Source organism: Mytilus galloprovincialis, chromosome 2 (assembly GCF_965363235.1).
Source record: "Mytilus galloprovincialis chromosome 2, xbMytGall1.hap1.1, whole genome shotgun sequence".
Taxonomy (NCBI): domain Eukaryota; kingdom Metazoa; phylum Mollusca; class Bivalvia; order Mytilida; family Mytilidae; genus Mytilus; species Mytilus galloprovincialis.
The window spans coordinates 70,236,362-70,252,716 of NC_134839.1; the positions used below are offsets into that span (position 1 = coordinate 70,236,362).

The 16,355-nt window shown below is 32.0% G+C and overlaps 1 protein-coding gene across 7 annotated transcripts in view; it reads right to left on the reverse strand.

Annotated features, from left to right (window-relative positions):
* Positions 1–208: 208 nt before the first annotated feature.
* LOC143064272 (far upstream element-binding protein 1-like) overlaps positions 209–16,355 on the reverse strand; it is a 36,827-nt gene continuing 20,680 nt past the window's right edge. For 5 of the 7 annotated variants that reach the window (XM_076237004.1, XM_076237003.1, XM_076237002.1 and 2 more), the window contains 11 exons: positions 14,523–14,576; positions 13,881–13,983; positions 12,918–13,015; positions 10,068–10,272; positions 9,029–9,192; positions 8,574–8,713; positions 6,110–6,160; positions 4,764–4,948; positions 3,045–3,209; positions 2,387–2,561; positions 209–1,944 (listed from right to left, as the gene is read on the reverse strand). In XM_076237004.1, coding sequence (XP_076093119.1) covers positions 2,401–2,561; positions 3,045–3,209; positions 4,764–4,948; positions 6,110–6,160; positions 8,574–8,713; positions 9,029–9,192; positions 10,068–10,272; positions 12,918–13,015; positions 13,881–13,983; positions 14,523–14,576 — 1,326 coding nt within the window. In that variant the 3' untranslated portion in view covers positions 209–1,944; positions 2,387–2,400. The remainder of the gene's footprint in view (positions 1,945–2,386; positions 2,562–3,044; positions 3,210–4,763; positions 4,949–6,109; positions 6,161–8,573; positions 8,714–9,028; positions 9,193–10,067; positions 10,273–12,917; positions 13,016–13,880; positions 13,984–14,522; positions 14,577–16,355) is intronic. The other 2 variants (XM_076237005.1, XM_076237008.1) reach the window with 2 other exon arrangements.

The window sequence follows — 16,355 nt, forward strand, 5'->3', positions numbered from 1 at the left end:
TAAGCAAGTAACAAATATGCCATAGATATTCAATTTCATGCATAAATATTTTTATGTCCATAATTTTCTCCAAACAAAGGCCATTTTTGGTCAGGACTAGTATCGATTTGCAGCCTTTTTTCTCTCTCCATTACAGTCTCTGTCAATGCCAATTCCTGTCCCAATCTACATAAATAGAGGCAAATCATAGCAATCATATAAAAGCAAGTTCATTTTAAAACATATTTATTTTTGTCACATAACCATACCTATTCTCAGGTAGACATATGAAACCCTCTGAGGGTAAAAAAGTATACATATACACAGCACAAAAGAAATACATGTGAGATAGTTATCACTGGGTTTACATAGTTATTTATTAAAATGCTTTTATCATTACTCTATATAAAAAAGACATTCAATGTGATCAATCAGTTAAGGTAACATGGATGATTGTGTGTATCTGTGAATACCAATTACAAATTAAAAACAACATATACCAAGCAAATATCAAGAAAAAAATGGCTAAGAACTATGTAAAGATTAATGGTCAAATCACCTAGATAGAATATACTAATAATTATTTAACACCAACAGCTCATACATAAACAATATCTTGGCGCAAGGTCCAATAAAGGAAAACCTGAATAAGTATGGGATATACAACACACTATTTACAACGATGACCAATGGGCAGGAGGCTTTGGGGGACCAGCTTCTATGGCAACAAGAATCGACGATCTCAATATATATGAACAACGCAATGCATAATAGAAGTCTCATCATCAACACATGGGTATCATCATCATCAATTTAACAGACATCAATAATATAGTTGGATATAATCATCATTTTAAGCAAAGAAAGAGAGGTAATCTCACTTAGTTAAAGGGAGGTTACCTCTCCTGGACATGTTTTTTCAATGCATCATATTATAATAATACTAGAAACATACATTTTGTATTTCAATAAGACATGGCAAAAAAATATCAATATTTCAAATGTTTAAAAATTCATTGTTCAAGTGAAACTAAAATAATCATTACGACCAATATGCAATGGAAAATATATCAATACGAAAAAGTTTTCATTTATATCATATGCAATGCAAATTCATTATGTAAAAAAACAATTCAAAAAGTCATTTCAACAAAATAATGAAATTATATATCTCTATCATTTCAAAAGGCATTATTATCTTCTTTAAAATACTTTTAACATTTCAAGTAAAACATGATATCAATATGAAATCTTTTAACAGCAATAAATTCAATGCACATTATTTTCATTAAAATTAAACAAGTGTCTTTCTCTGAAAAACTACAACTAACACAAAATAAAAAGAATAAGTCTTTCACGATCAATATTAAGAGTTTTGATTGCAATGCAAAATAATTTTCAAGAATACATAATATAAATAACAGTGAATAAATTGCAATATTTTCAAGAAACAAAAAAATAAGCATTTACCATTTGGAATGTATTGTCTAAAAAGTATAAAACAAACTATGTCCTACAACTATATTTTATGACAGACAAAAAAAAATAATCCCTGACAATGAAAAAAAGAGAGACTTGCTTTGGGGTATCCTAAATTCATGCAAATTTGGCACTGAAGTACAGAAATGTTTTATATCATATACAATACAAGGGCATCAAGATAAAATGATCATCAATGATAATAAAATACTCTTCTTTACATAAAATAATGAATCACAATTTGCAACATGAAATGGCAATAAACATATACTTTTATCAATAAGAAAACAACTTTATATAGAAAAATGCACTTACAATTTTAACAAATTAAAGAATACCCCAATACAAAAGTCTTAATTAAAAGTTCATTGTCAAGATGAGCACTTTTCAATAGTAGCCTATGTCTTCTGTGTGGATGTTAAATATGATGATTCTTTCACAACAGTCTTATATAAAAGTCTCGACCAAAATATTGCCATTCGATTCCTAAAATGAAAGAAAATGAATCATTTACTATTAACAGTTCTCTTCATCTTGATTTTTTTTTCTCTCTCCATTATATTCATGCTAAATTTTGTAAATTAATCAATGAGTTGTTCAAGTGTAAACATCTCTACTTGACATTGTTTGGAACCCTCCTGAATAAATTCATCTTCCAATTCAGATGCTTTTGGTTACAAATAATTGATATGTTCTATACTTTTATATAAATTGTTTCTCAATCTAATCACAACACTTTCAACTTATTATAAAAGCAACAGATGACATAATGTAGAGCCTTTGATTGTAGACATCAATTACATAATACTACATTTAGTGTGGAAAGAATAAATAAAACAATAAATAAAAGACAAATATTTTTTAGATCTAATAATCAAGTGGAAAAAACAAATATTTTTTATATCTAATAATAAAAGTAGTATTGTACCTGTTACTAGTAATTTACTGAGGAGGCTGTGTAGGCTGGTGACCACCTGCCCCTGCCTGTAAGGCTGCAGCTTGTTGTAAGACCATCTGTGCCTGTGTAAACATTCCTTGCTGTCTGTAATACTCTGCCCATGCTTGACTGTAATCTGGCTGCCCAGTTTGTGGGTTGATGGCCGCTGGAAGAAAAAACATTACATTCAAGTATTTTTGAACCAACTGATTATCTCTCAAAGTTTTGAGACAATTGAGGGTATATTTTGGGGAATTTTCTAGTTGGTTTTAAATTAATCTACCCGATATCCTATCTTATTACACAAACTTAGTAATGTTGCATGCCAAATGATTAGAAATGATTTTACTCATGAAAATAAAATGAAGAAATGGCTGGTGCCAATCAACATGTTTAATCTAGAAATTATAACGATAAAATCAGAAGCGACAATAGCAAAAATCCCCAGTAAAGCCAAATAGAATCAACCCCGAAATCAATGCTACAACATATAAATAAAATTGTTCTTAAAAAACTAGCGTTCTAGAAAGTGATTCCTACTGTATTTGTGGTTCAATCAATCATAGCGAGAGAAAAAAAAAAATCAGTCTTCATTTTTAAATTTTTACAACATAAAGATAATTATTGAAAGTGAGGTTGTTCCACTAACAAGGTTGTTGAGAAGCTGGCTGCTGTGGCTGTTGAACAGGTTGCTGCTGCTGGGGTTGTTGTCCTGCAGGAAACTGTTGTCCACCATACTGAGCATAGGGAGTCTGGTTGTAGAACTGGGCATAGTAAGCAGCCCATGCTGCAGCGTTATCTTGAGCCTGTTTACCTGTTACATATATTATTTATTTTAAAGCAATGCAATTTCCTCTTCTGATTGGTCAAGGTCATAAGTACAACTACTAGTAAATTAAAGCTCAAGCAAATAAACAAAATTTCAAAAAAGGCTTATTAATTCTGAAGTATTTCTAATTTCTTGAACCATTATTTGTTGTATTATACCCCATCAAAATTTTTAGACTGATTCTTTTGGCTTATAATGTACTAGTACTTAAATGTAATTAGCAATAATGTACAGAATGTGTTAACACAGCTATAATTCTTTCTCAAACATAATACTTTTTTTTAATGTGAAATTAAGGTATATTAATTCTGAATCATGACCAAGACATCCAGAAAAGGAACAAGACTTTTCTTAACACCTTTGGGATTTGATTTAGACTTAATTGGGCCAAAAATAAAATATTGTTTGTTTCCCATCTCACGACCGACCCTGCATCAGTAGAATTCGTAAATACTTATTAAAAGTATATAAGGAAATACAAAACATGAATATAAAGTGAAGCCTTGTTTCTTCTAGAACTCGAAAAACATACAAATCTTTGTTTAGGAATCAATTGACCAAGCTGCATGATCCAGGTGTAACTGAACATAACTGAATAATGTTCACCTCTATTGAAAATTTTTATTCATTGAATTTTAATTCCCAAGTGATTAACATACATGTATCTTTTTGTCATCTCATAATTGATGATCAAGGTATGAATTGGTGAACAAAGGAATTGTTTTGTTGTGAGTTATGCATCAAATTAAGACTTGAAATAAGCTTGATTTTTTAACTAAAAAAAACGCTTGCTATCATTAAGCATTATTATCACAAGTAGAATGTGCGCTTTTGTAGATTTCATTACATTAAACGAATAGGAAAAAAAGCAGGTCCCTATATACTGTTTTTTTGAAAACTGGGATGTACACTGAATTAGAATACAGGGAATACCCCACTTTTCTTGACTTGAGCCTTACCGTACAAATTCAATATAGAAAACCATATCAAGGAATAAAATAAAATAATTTGCCTACCTACCTACCCATACCCTAACAACCTCAGTCGGGAGAGGGGAAACAAAGATATTTTTAATGTTGGCCTTGTGAATTTTAATGTCCTTAATTTGGCATATATCTTAGAAAGTTCACACCATAATAAACATGTATACGTAGTTAACAAGCTGATGCCGACACAATTTGATGGTTAACCATCTGAAACCTGACCCGACATGGTATCGACCAAGGGACAAAACAGACCAGGAAGTAAAATGTACAATTTTCATTACCCCCCCCCCCCTCTAAATTGCAAATTTTAAATCGGGTTTAACATTAGGATAAGGTAGTTTACCATGAAATTTGGTACATTGATGTTCATGTTCAGTAATGACTACTTCTCAACCCTAACAAGTTCAGACTAAAATAAATGTTATTTAAGGGGCATAGACATTTCCTATCATACTTGTTGTTAGATCTCAAACCTACAATAGCATTGGAATTACAAGTCATCCTAAATTCTACCTAGTTTCATACTTATTTTCAGTAGTTTCTATTAACTCACTCTGATTTGGATCTCCAGATGGTTGAGGTTGAGGCTGTTGATATCCAGGACCACCCTGGGGTCCTCCATAACTGTTACCACCACCACCCCATCCTCCTCCTCCTCCACCACCACCACCACCACCGCCTCCTCCCCAGCCTCCTTGGCCACCCTGAGGTCCACCATACTGTTGAGGGGGTTGACCACTGTTAAAAGAAAAATGTAATTAAATTTTACAATCTAAAAAAATTGAACCCTGATAATCTGTCACAGAATTTTACAAAAAATCACCACAAAATGTATATGGTTTTGATTGTTTATATTTTTCGGTAATAATTAACTTTTTGTAATGAATTGAAAAGTTGATGCAGACATGTTGCAAAGACCATCCAAGGTTTTATGAAGTACATACTAATTTAACAAGGTGGTCAAGTATGTTTAAGCAGCACTTTGATTACTAGTTTCAAAGAATGGGTTATCATCAAATAGAAATTGTATAGAATGAAAGAGTGATTTGGACTTCATCATAAAATCCTTGTAATCTATATAGTGTTTTCACAAAAAATTCTCAACAAGGTAATGTTTGTTCTAGTTATAAAGCAGGCTACCAATCAAATAAAATTCAATATCTTGTTTCCACATTTAGTTATAAACATTTTATATAGCACTATTCTACAGAACCAAGGTAGACACTTCAAATGTAGTGATTAAACACAAAAGCGATTATAAGTGTGTTCATCTCATTAATATTTACTACTGATTCAAAACAAAATACCAGTTATTCCCTATTCAAAATTGAGCTATAACTTACAGAAATTAGTTGATCAAATTCCAAACTCAAATATTCCTCCACACATCTCATATGTATTGAAAAATCACAGAACTGGTATCGTGTTAACTTAATTGTCATGAAATTATTTTTAACATCAATATCCATTGATAATTTTCAAGAGACCTGTGTGTTACATTTCTAACAAATAAGTGTAATATTAATTTGTCACAACTTGACTTTAATTTCAAACCATTAAATCGACACTATATCAAAGCTTTTCAACACTTTCACTTTCTAAAAACAATTATTGAGCTCAAAACAAGAAATTGAAGAAATTCTTTCTTTTTTTTCTTCACATGAGACTAATCCTATCAGGACTTTTTCAAGCAAAGGTTAGTTAAAAGCTATAAAATTAAAAGGTTCAGTGTAACACTTTAGCTCATATTCGTGTTCTTTTTTTACCCATACATATTTTATAATGTGAGTTTTGAAGACCAATTCTTCAAGTTGCCATTTAATCTATGTAAAGTTACAATGTGTTAGTCAAAACATATCTAAAGAATAAAAAAACGTGATCAACTGAACAAGGACTTACCCTGACTGACCATAATGGTCACCATAAGGACTATTTCCTCCATCATTTGGCCTGGCAAAAATTCCACAAAATTATGTTTCAGTAATGCCAAGAAAAAATCATTTTGGAGGTTTGCATTATTTTGACCTTACATTTTTTTAATTCTAAAAGTCTAGGAATTCTTAAAACAGAATTCTGTGATTAAAATTTGACAATATCATGACTGTCCAAAATAAATGAAAATTCCAACCAGGTGCTCCGCAGGGCGCAGCTTTATACGACCGCAGAGGTCGAACCCTGAACAGTTGGGGCAAGTATGGACAAAACATTCAAGCATGATACAGCTCTGAATTTGGATTGTGATCAAATTTTTGACATTACATGGTTTTTTTTTTACACAAAACAAATGCCAAGATTTTACAAATCAATTAAAGATTTCTTCTTCAAACTTTTTAAATCTAAAATTAAATAGTTGACACAGCATAGGTTTCTGACACAGAATGAATGTGGTCTAATGAACTTAAAAGGTTTTTTTTGCCTTTGAGCAAATCACTATGCTGTTGAATATTAATCCTCTCAAAAAAATGTTTGAAGAAATTTTCTTTTTATTTATGAAATCTGAAATGAGAAAAATTTAACCCCCCCCCCTTTTTTTTCACATCCCCGTTTCCCTTTTTCAAAACTGATATCAATTCAAATTTCTAATGGAGTTTGCAACAATAACTACTCATTTAAATACATCATAAAATATTAAGATGTAAAAAAACTGCTTGTTATCACTGAATGGTAAAGATTATTTAAATTTATCAGTTGGTAGTAAAAAGTGTATATACATTGTATATTGTATATAACAAAGATTTAAGTTGATTCTGGACAAAGAAAGATAACTCCAATTAAAAAAAATTCTTGCTATTGCACAAATAGGATATTACTTGCTTACTATTCTGGACAAAGAAAGATAACTCTAATTAAAAAAAAATTTGCTATTTCACAATATTGTGCAATTAGATATTTCTTGCCATTGCACAATACTGTGCAATTGAAAAGACTTGCTATTGCACAATACTTAATATAATAATTTTAGATCCTGATTTGGACCAACTTGAAAACTGGGCCCATAATCAAAAATCTAAGTACATGTTTAGATTCAGCATATCAAAGAGGCCCAAGAATTCATTTTTTGTTAAAATCAAACTTAGTTTAATTTTGGACCCTTTGGACTTTAATGTAGAATTTGAAATTTGAAAACAGGACCAAAAATGAAGAATCTACATACACAGTTAGATTTGGCATATCAAAGAACCCCAAGGATTCAATTTTTGATGAAATCAAACAAAGTTTAATTTTGGACCCTTTGGACCTTAATGTAGACCAATTTGAAAACTGGACCAAAAAAACTTCAATAATCAAGAATCTAAGTACATTTTTAGATTCAACATATCAAAGAACCCAACCGATTCATTTTTTGTCAAAATCAAACTAAGTTTAATTTTGGACCCTTTGGACCTTAATGTAGACCAATTTGAAAACGGGACCAAAAGTTGAGAATCTACATATACAGTTAGATTCGGCATATCAAAGAACCCCAATTATTCAATTTTGATGAAATCAAACAAAGTTTAATTTTGGACCCTTTGGGCCCCTTTTTCCTAAACTGTTGGGACCAAAACTCCCAAAATCAATACCAACCTTCCTTTTATGGTCATAAGCCTTGTGTTTAAATTTCATAGATTTGTATTTACTTATACTAACATTATAGTGCGAAAACCAAGAAAAATGCTTATTTGGGTCCCTTTTTGGCCCCTAATTCCTAATCTGTTGGGTCCTAAACTCCCAAAATAAATACCAACCTTCCTTTTGTGGTCATAAACATTGTGTTTAAATTTCATAGATTTCCATTGTCTTAACCTAAGGTTATTGTGCAAAAACCAAGAAAAATGCTTATTTGGGCCCTTTATTGGCCCCTTATTCCTAAACTATTGAAACCAAAACTCCCAAAATCAATCCCAATCTTTCTTTTGTGGTCATAAACCTTGTGTCAAAATTTCATAGATTTCTATTAACTTAAACTAAAGTTATGGTGCGAAAACCAAGAAAATGCTTATTTGGGCCCTTTTTGGCCCCTTATTCCTAAAATGTTGGGACCAAAACTCCCAAAATCAATACCAACCTTCCTTTTATGGTCATAAACCTTGTGTTAAAATTTCATAGATTTCTATTCACTTTTACTAAAGTTAGAGTGCGAAAACTAAAAGTATTCGGACGCCGGACGACGACGACGACGCCGACGCCAACGTGATAGCAATATACGACGAAATTTTTTTCAAAATTTGCGGTCGTATAAAAAGATTTCTATTATTCATTTCAATATAATTTTGTAAATTGCAGCAAATATAATGTTATCACAAAACTTTGGTTCAAGCTCATGCGGCAGAAATAAATGTACAAATTTCATTACAGAAACTGAACTTAATGGCATGCTTACCCAGGACCACCAAACTGGCCTTGATCTCCTGGACTTGGACCACCATTGCCACCAAACTGATCTCCATACCCTCCAGGACCACCGGGTCCACCCATACCACCATGTGGACCACCTGGACCAGGTCCTCCAGGACCACCACCCTGTAACAAACAAATACTTTACTCACTTGCTAGTTTAGAAATAAATTTATTTAAACAGTACTAACATTTAAATATACTATGGTTATCAGTCTCGGAAATATTTTGTCACAAATTCAGAATCCAGATCAGTCTTCTATTTACTGTGGTCTCAGCAAGTTTTTTCTCATTAATTCAGAATCAATATATATCAGACTTAATATATTCAAAATAATAATATTTTTACAATTTTTAGAACTATAAAAGTTATTACACTGACACTTCTATTTTTGCAGAAGAAAAATAGTCAAGTTATGAAATTTTAACAATAGAACATACCACTGGAACTCCAGCTTTCTCTGCTATCATTTGAACAGCTTGTTGAACTTGTTGTGGGTTACCACGGACAACAAATACCTTCTCATTAGGATTTGGACCTGGGTTTCTCTGCAATTCAACGTGGGCCCCTGACTGTTGATTGATCTGTCTGATTGTTTCTCCACCTAATAATATAATATATGTCAATCAGTAATAGTTCTTAAACAAGAATGTGTCCATAGTACACGAATGCCCCACTCGCACTATCATTTTCTATGTTCAGTGGACCGTGAAATTGGGGTCAAAACTTTAATTTGGAATTAAAATTAGAAAGATCATATCATAGGGAACATGTGTACTAAGTTTCAAGTTGATATAACTTTAACTTCATCAAAAACTACCTTGACCAAAAACTTTAACCTGAACTTCACACTATCATTTTCCGAGTGGACCATGAAATTGGAGTCAAAACTATAATTTGGCATTAAAATTAGAAAGATCATATCATGGGGAACAAGTGTACTAAGTTTCAAGTTGATTGGACTTTAACTTCTTCAAAAACTACCTTGACCAAAAACTTAAACCTGAAGCGGACGGACGAACAGAGGCACAGACAAGAAAACATAATGCCCCTCTACTATCGTAGGTGGGGCATAAAAACAAATTTACTATCAGAAATGATGGGGCCTATAGGAATAATGAAGGCCAGTTGCTCCTATATACCTGTCATCTTGACCACTTAAAACTTCTCGGGTGTGAATTGCATGATAACTACCTAGATTAACAATTTTTTTTCATCAATTGGTTTGTTCAAAACATGACTACTGATTAAAATTCCATTTGACAATTAAATTTCTTTATCAATGATATTGAAAGATTTAACTGAAATTATTTGTAATTTCAAGTTATTTATTTCACATTGACCTTAAATCACATTTTTCTTAACTTGCTGAAAAGTTTTCAATTTAGAAATAAAAGGAAGAGAGAATTTTTTACGTACCATTGAAATAATGACGTTGCATGTATAATAAAATTAAGCAAATGTATCAAGAAGTCCTACCTTTTCCAATAACCAAGCCACATTTGTCAGCTGGCACAGGGAAGAAGTTTTCATCATTAAAACCTCCCATGCCTCCGCCGCCACCACCTCCTCTTCCTCCTCCACGGCCACCCCCTGGCCCAAATCCACCTCTTCCTCCTCCAGGTCCCCCTCTTCCACGACCAAAGCCTCTACCCATTCCACCTTGAAATGGGAAATCACCATCCTAAAAGAGAGATAAGAAATTAAACACATGCCATAAGATCTGTAACCAGATGCTCCGCAGGGCGCAGCTATATACGACCACAGAGGTTGAACCCTGAACAGTTGGGGCAAGTATGGACACAAAATTTAAGCTGGATTCAGCTCTAAATTTGGATTGTGATTAAATAGTTGACACAGCATAGGTTTCTGACACAGAATGAATGTGGTCTTATGAACTTAAAATATTTTTTTTGCCTTTGAGCAATTCACTATGCTGTTGAATATTAATCCTCTCAAAAAAATGTTTGAAGAAATTTTCTTTTTATTTATGAAATCTGAAATGAGAAAAATTTACCCCCCCCCCCCCATTTTTTTTCCACATCCCCCTTTCCCTTTTTCCAAAACTGATCTCAATTCAAATTCCTAATGGAGTTTGCAACAATAACTACTCATTTAAATACATCATAAAATATTAAAATGTAAAATAAAGTGCTTGTTATCACTGAATGGTAAAGATTGTTTTAATTTATCAGTTGGTAGTAAAAGTGAATATACATTGTATATTGTATAAAACAATGATTTAAGTTGATTCAACAACTATTCTGGACAAAGAAAGATAACTCCAATCAATTGAAAACTTCTTGCTATTGCACAATATTGTGCAATTAGATATTTCTTGCTATTGCGCAATACTGTGCAATTGAAAATATTTGCTATTGCACAATACTGTGCAATTGAAGATTTCTTGCTATTGCGCAATACTGTGCAATTGAAAATTGCTTGCTATTGCACAATACTGTGCAATTGAAGATTTCTTGCTATTGCTGAATACTGTGCAATTGAAAATTTCTTGCTATTGCTGAATACTGTGCAATTGAAAATTTCTTGCTATTGCACAATACTTAATATAATAATTTTGGATCCTGATTTGAACCAACTTGAAAACTGGGCCCATAATCAAAAATCTAAGTATATGTTTAGATTCAGCATATCAAAAAAGCCAAAGAATTCAATTTTTGTTAAAATCAAACTTAAGTTTAATTTTGGACCCTTTGGACTTTAATGTGGACCAATTTGAAAACGGGACCAAGAATTAAGAATCTACATACACAGTTAGATTTGGCATATCAAAGAACCCGAATTATTCAATTTTTGATGAAATCAAACAAAGTTTAATTTTGGACCCCGATTTGGACCAACTTGAAAACTGGGCCAAAAATCAAAAATCTAAGTACATTTTTAGATTCAGCATATCAAAGAAGCCCAAGGATTCAATTTTTGTTAAAATCAAACTATGTTTAATTTTGGACCCTTTGGACCTTAATGTAGACCAATTTGAAAACGGGACCAAAAATTAAGAATCTACATACACAGTTAGATTGGGCATATCAAAGAACCCCAATAATTCAATTTTTGATGAAATCAAACAAAGTTCAATTTTGGACCCTTTGGGCCCCTTATTCCTAAACTGTGGGGACCAAACCTCCAAAAATGAAACCCAACCTTCCTTTTATGGTCATAAACCTTGTGTTTAAATTTCATAGATTTCTATTTACTTATACTAAAGTTATGGTGCGAAAACCAAGAATAATGCTTATTTGGGCCCCTTTTTGGCCCCTAATTCCTTAACTGTTGGGACCAAAACTCCCAAAATCAATCCCAACCTTCCTTTTGTGTTCATAAAACTTGTGTTTAAATTTCATTGATTTCTATTTACTTATACTAAAGTTATTGTACGAAAACCAAGACTAATGCTTATTTGGGCCCTTTTTTGGCCCCCAATTCCTAAACTGTTGGAACCAAAACTCCCAAAATCAATCCCAACCTTCATTTTGTGGTCATAAACCTTGTGTCAAAATTTCATAGATTTCAATTTACTTAAACTAAAGTTATAGTGCGAAAACCAAGAAAATGCTTATTTGGGCCCTTTTTGGCCCCTAATTCCTAAAATATTGGGACCAAAACTCCCAAAATCAATCCCAACCTTCCTTTTGTGGTAATAAACCTTGTGTTAAAATTTCATAGATTTCTATTCACTTTTACAAAAGTTAGAGTGCGAAAACTAAAAGTATTCGGACGACGACGACGACGCCAACGTGATAGCAATATACGACGAAAAATTAAAATTTTTGCGGTCGTATAAAAACACTTCTTGAATATCATATTAAAATTGAAAAAAAAACAAAAAAACATAAGTATGCATGAATTCTATTAATTCTGGCATCATTTTATCTTATAGGTGTATAAATTAAACTTCAGCAATATCTGTATGGTATGTATATGTAATTGTATTGTCTTATTGTATCCTGCTATTGTTGAAAGAGATTGTGACTTTCAGATTGATGTTTGTCAGATTATTTTAATAATTCTTGTAACATGGAAACAAGTAATTCAGTTGATTGCCAGATTTCCTGGTTCAATGCGTAAGTGTCTAAGGAGTTGAGGCTTATAAATTTTGAAAGTCAAATACTTGAAAGACTGAAGTTACTTTTAACCTATTCTGAACTACACAGGGTGCATATATTTTATTTGGTAAACATTTTATGTCATTGTTATAGTAAGCAAATAAGATGGATGCCAAGATAAATTTATGATTCTTGTTAATTACCAACTGCCAAAGTACTTGATCTAGCTTATACATATATTTTCTATAATGGAGATACTGACCTCGTCTGGTAACAACCGCTGGATCATCTGGATAGCAGCTTGTACTTTATCTGATGCACCACTGATAGTACATACTCGGTTATCAGTTCTACCATCATCTACAAACATTCATTTTTTTTTATCTGATTATCAATTGCTACTTTATATTATAACTAAATTGTATTCAACAGAAACTTCAGTTATTTTAAAAGTTCATCGATGGATACTGAAAATTAGGGAAACATTTTACACATTCTGATAAAATGTGCAGTTTTGTAATGAGATTACAAGCAAAAATGTGCAAAATGGTGTGTTGATCATTGACTATAATACAAGGGAAACACGACTGCACATGTACAACCTTCAAAATGGTGTGTTGATCATTGACTATAATACAAGGGAAACACGACTGCACATGTACAACCTTCAAAATGGTGTGTTGATCATTGACTATAATACAAGGGAAACACGACTGCACATGTACAACCTTCAAAATGGTGTGTTGATCATTGACTATAATACAAGGGAAACACGACTGCACATGTACAACCTTCAAAATGGTGTGTTGATCATTGACTATAATACAAGGGAAACACGACTGCACATGTACAACCTTCAAAATATTATTTGAACCATTTATTTCTATCATAAATCATGTAAGGAAAATAAGATGATTGATAGTTACTTTGAAATTCTTAATCTAAATTGAATGCAGATGAACAAAAGGTAAACATTTCTTTTTTTTCTTAATTTAAAAAAAAAAATCATATTTCTATTTATCCTAAAATATGGGCAGGTTTCAAACACTTCACTTCAGTCAAATAAAATTGGTTAACTTGGTATCATATTTCCAAATCAAATCATCCTTGCTAAACATTTCATATTCTGCCATGCCTGTTTCTGAATCATAGCAAAATAAAAGTCTCAGATTAGATTTCTCTTTCTGCATTATATCTACATTTTCACCTCTTAATTTCTACAAACCTGGTTTAAACTGAACCTTAGCACCAGTCTCTGATTGGATTTTCTTGATCATATCTCCATTCTTTCCAATAACAATTCCTACTGCACTTCTTGGAACTTGAATCTACATAGAAAAAAATCACATATTTATATCCTTAAGAAGTGAATTATTTTAAGTTATCTACATGTCTACTAATTCATAAAATATATCATTCCTTCCTTGCACATGTTTCGGAGAACCAACGGCTATTCAAGGGTATTTTCTTACAAGTTTAAACTTCAGGAGTGGTTCAAATTAACTTCAAACACAATTTTTTTTTTATCTAATATCAAGTCTCAATGACAAATGATTTGTAGCAATCTTAAGATTACATTTCAAAAGACTGGCTGGTATATATCTTTAGTGTGTGGTTTATGAACTAGTCCAGATTTATTTTTGATACAATTATTTCATTCTTCAACTAACTTTTGATACCCAGTATTCAATTAGATGTGTCCAGAACTGTTGTTTCAGTTTTTTTCTGCTTTCTTTCGCATGTTTAACTTTATCTGAAGATCAAGACCTTTTTTTCTCTGAATATGAATTGCAAGCTGGGTAAAAGATTACAGCATTTTTTATTATTAATAAACTTGTCTACTATCAAAATGGAGAATAAAACTTACCTCTGACCCGCTGGAATTCTGACCACCAAAGTTGCCATATCCACCTCCCATAGACTAAAAATAGATGTAATCAATTAGTGTCATACACATCAAATATATACATGCAAGTAAGTTATTTAATGTAACTATTTTTTAAACCCCCATTGAGGGATCTACTTTTGTTAGACTAGGCAATGCTAACCTTCATACTAAAATAATCCTGTAGTAAAAATTTAATGTAGATATAATCATATTTGAAACAAGTGTTGTAAGGTCTACTATCAAACCCCATTCACAGAATGAATACACATCCTTATGGTGTTAGCGATATCTTACATTGATGTAGCACATGACGACACCCATTTGACAAAACAATGGTCACATGGGCTCTAATTATGTGCATTTTGCTTCAACATTTATCAGTTGATTCAATTAGTCAACTTAAGTAAACATCACAGACTAAAGATATTAATCTCTTATTAGAGTCCATGTTAAAGCAATGAAGACAACTCAATGGTGAGGTTTTAAAAGCATGATTGAAAACATTTATTAGTTATAGCACTGAACCAATTGAAGCTTGTCACCAGTCTCCTGTACACTCCTCAAACAATTACTTAAATAATGAATTTAGTTAAAAATCTTACAAGTTTGAAAATGTTCTGTATGACTGTTGATTGAAACCATTCTAGATCCAAAGAGTGAAAAAAAAACTAACACCAGAGATTGGCATAAAAGTGATGACTTACAATTATAAACCTTCAAAACGACTTACAATCATAGACCTTCAAAACTGATCATAAGTATTGCCCGTTTATTTTAATTTGTCCATAAGAGTTTAATGGCAAGTGTTTAATTGTTGTAAGGTCTACTATCAAGCCCCACTCACAGAATGAATACACATCCTTATGGTATTAACGATATCTTACATTAATGTAGCACATGACGACACCCATTTGACAAAACAATGGTCACATGGGCTCTAATTATGTGCATTTGGGTCATTATATCTTTGGTTAACAGATAAGTAGATTTAATAAGACAACTAAAGTATCCATCACACACCTATAATTTTTTGTGTATGATATGCCACTCTTCACATCAATCAAGGACTGTTACTCCTGAATGACCGTGAAAATCATTTTTATTAACCCTGACCTCCATTTCTTCATTTGCATCAAAATAGAAAGCCAAGGTTTGAAAGGCACCATTAAAACTATTCACAAATTATTGCAAAGAAACAATTGGAGCTAGCATTCTGTTCAAACCTCAAACATTAACTGGAATCCTCAAATTTAGAGATTTTGGTTCAAAGGGTTTTTCTTGGCAAATTGTGTGAATGACTCTTTGAGTGAAACCATTCTTGATCCCAAGTGTTAACTTACTATCTTAGACAGTTAAGACTTTTAAAACTTAATCCACCATAGCTGAAAAGTTTTACCTTTTTATTTTAATTTTTCCAAATAGTTTTATGGCCAGTGTTTAATTGTTGTAAGGTCTACTATCAAACCCCATTCACAGAATGAATACACATCCTTATGGTGTTAGCGATATCTTACATTAATGTAGCACATGACGACACCCATTTGACAGAACAATGGTCACATGGGCTCTAATTATGTGCATTTGGCTTTCATTATAACTGCTGTTATCAGTTGATTCAATATTTAAGAAACTAATGTTATCATCACGGACGGCGACTTCAGTTATAAATCTGTCAACTAGAATATTTTTTTTACACTGAAAACTGTCTATTTGTACTGCACCTCCATATCCTTTTTTTCATCAATGACAAAATAATAGGAGCTTAAAGAATTGGTTAAAACAGTTAGCTTGTTGCACAGAAACAACAGAAAT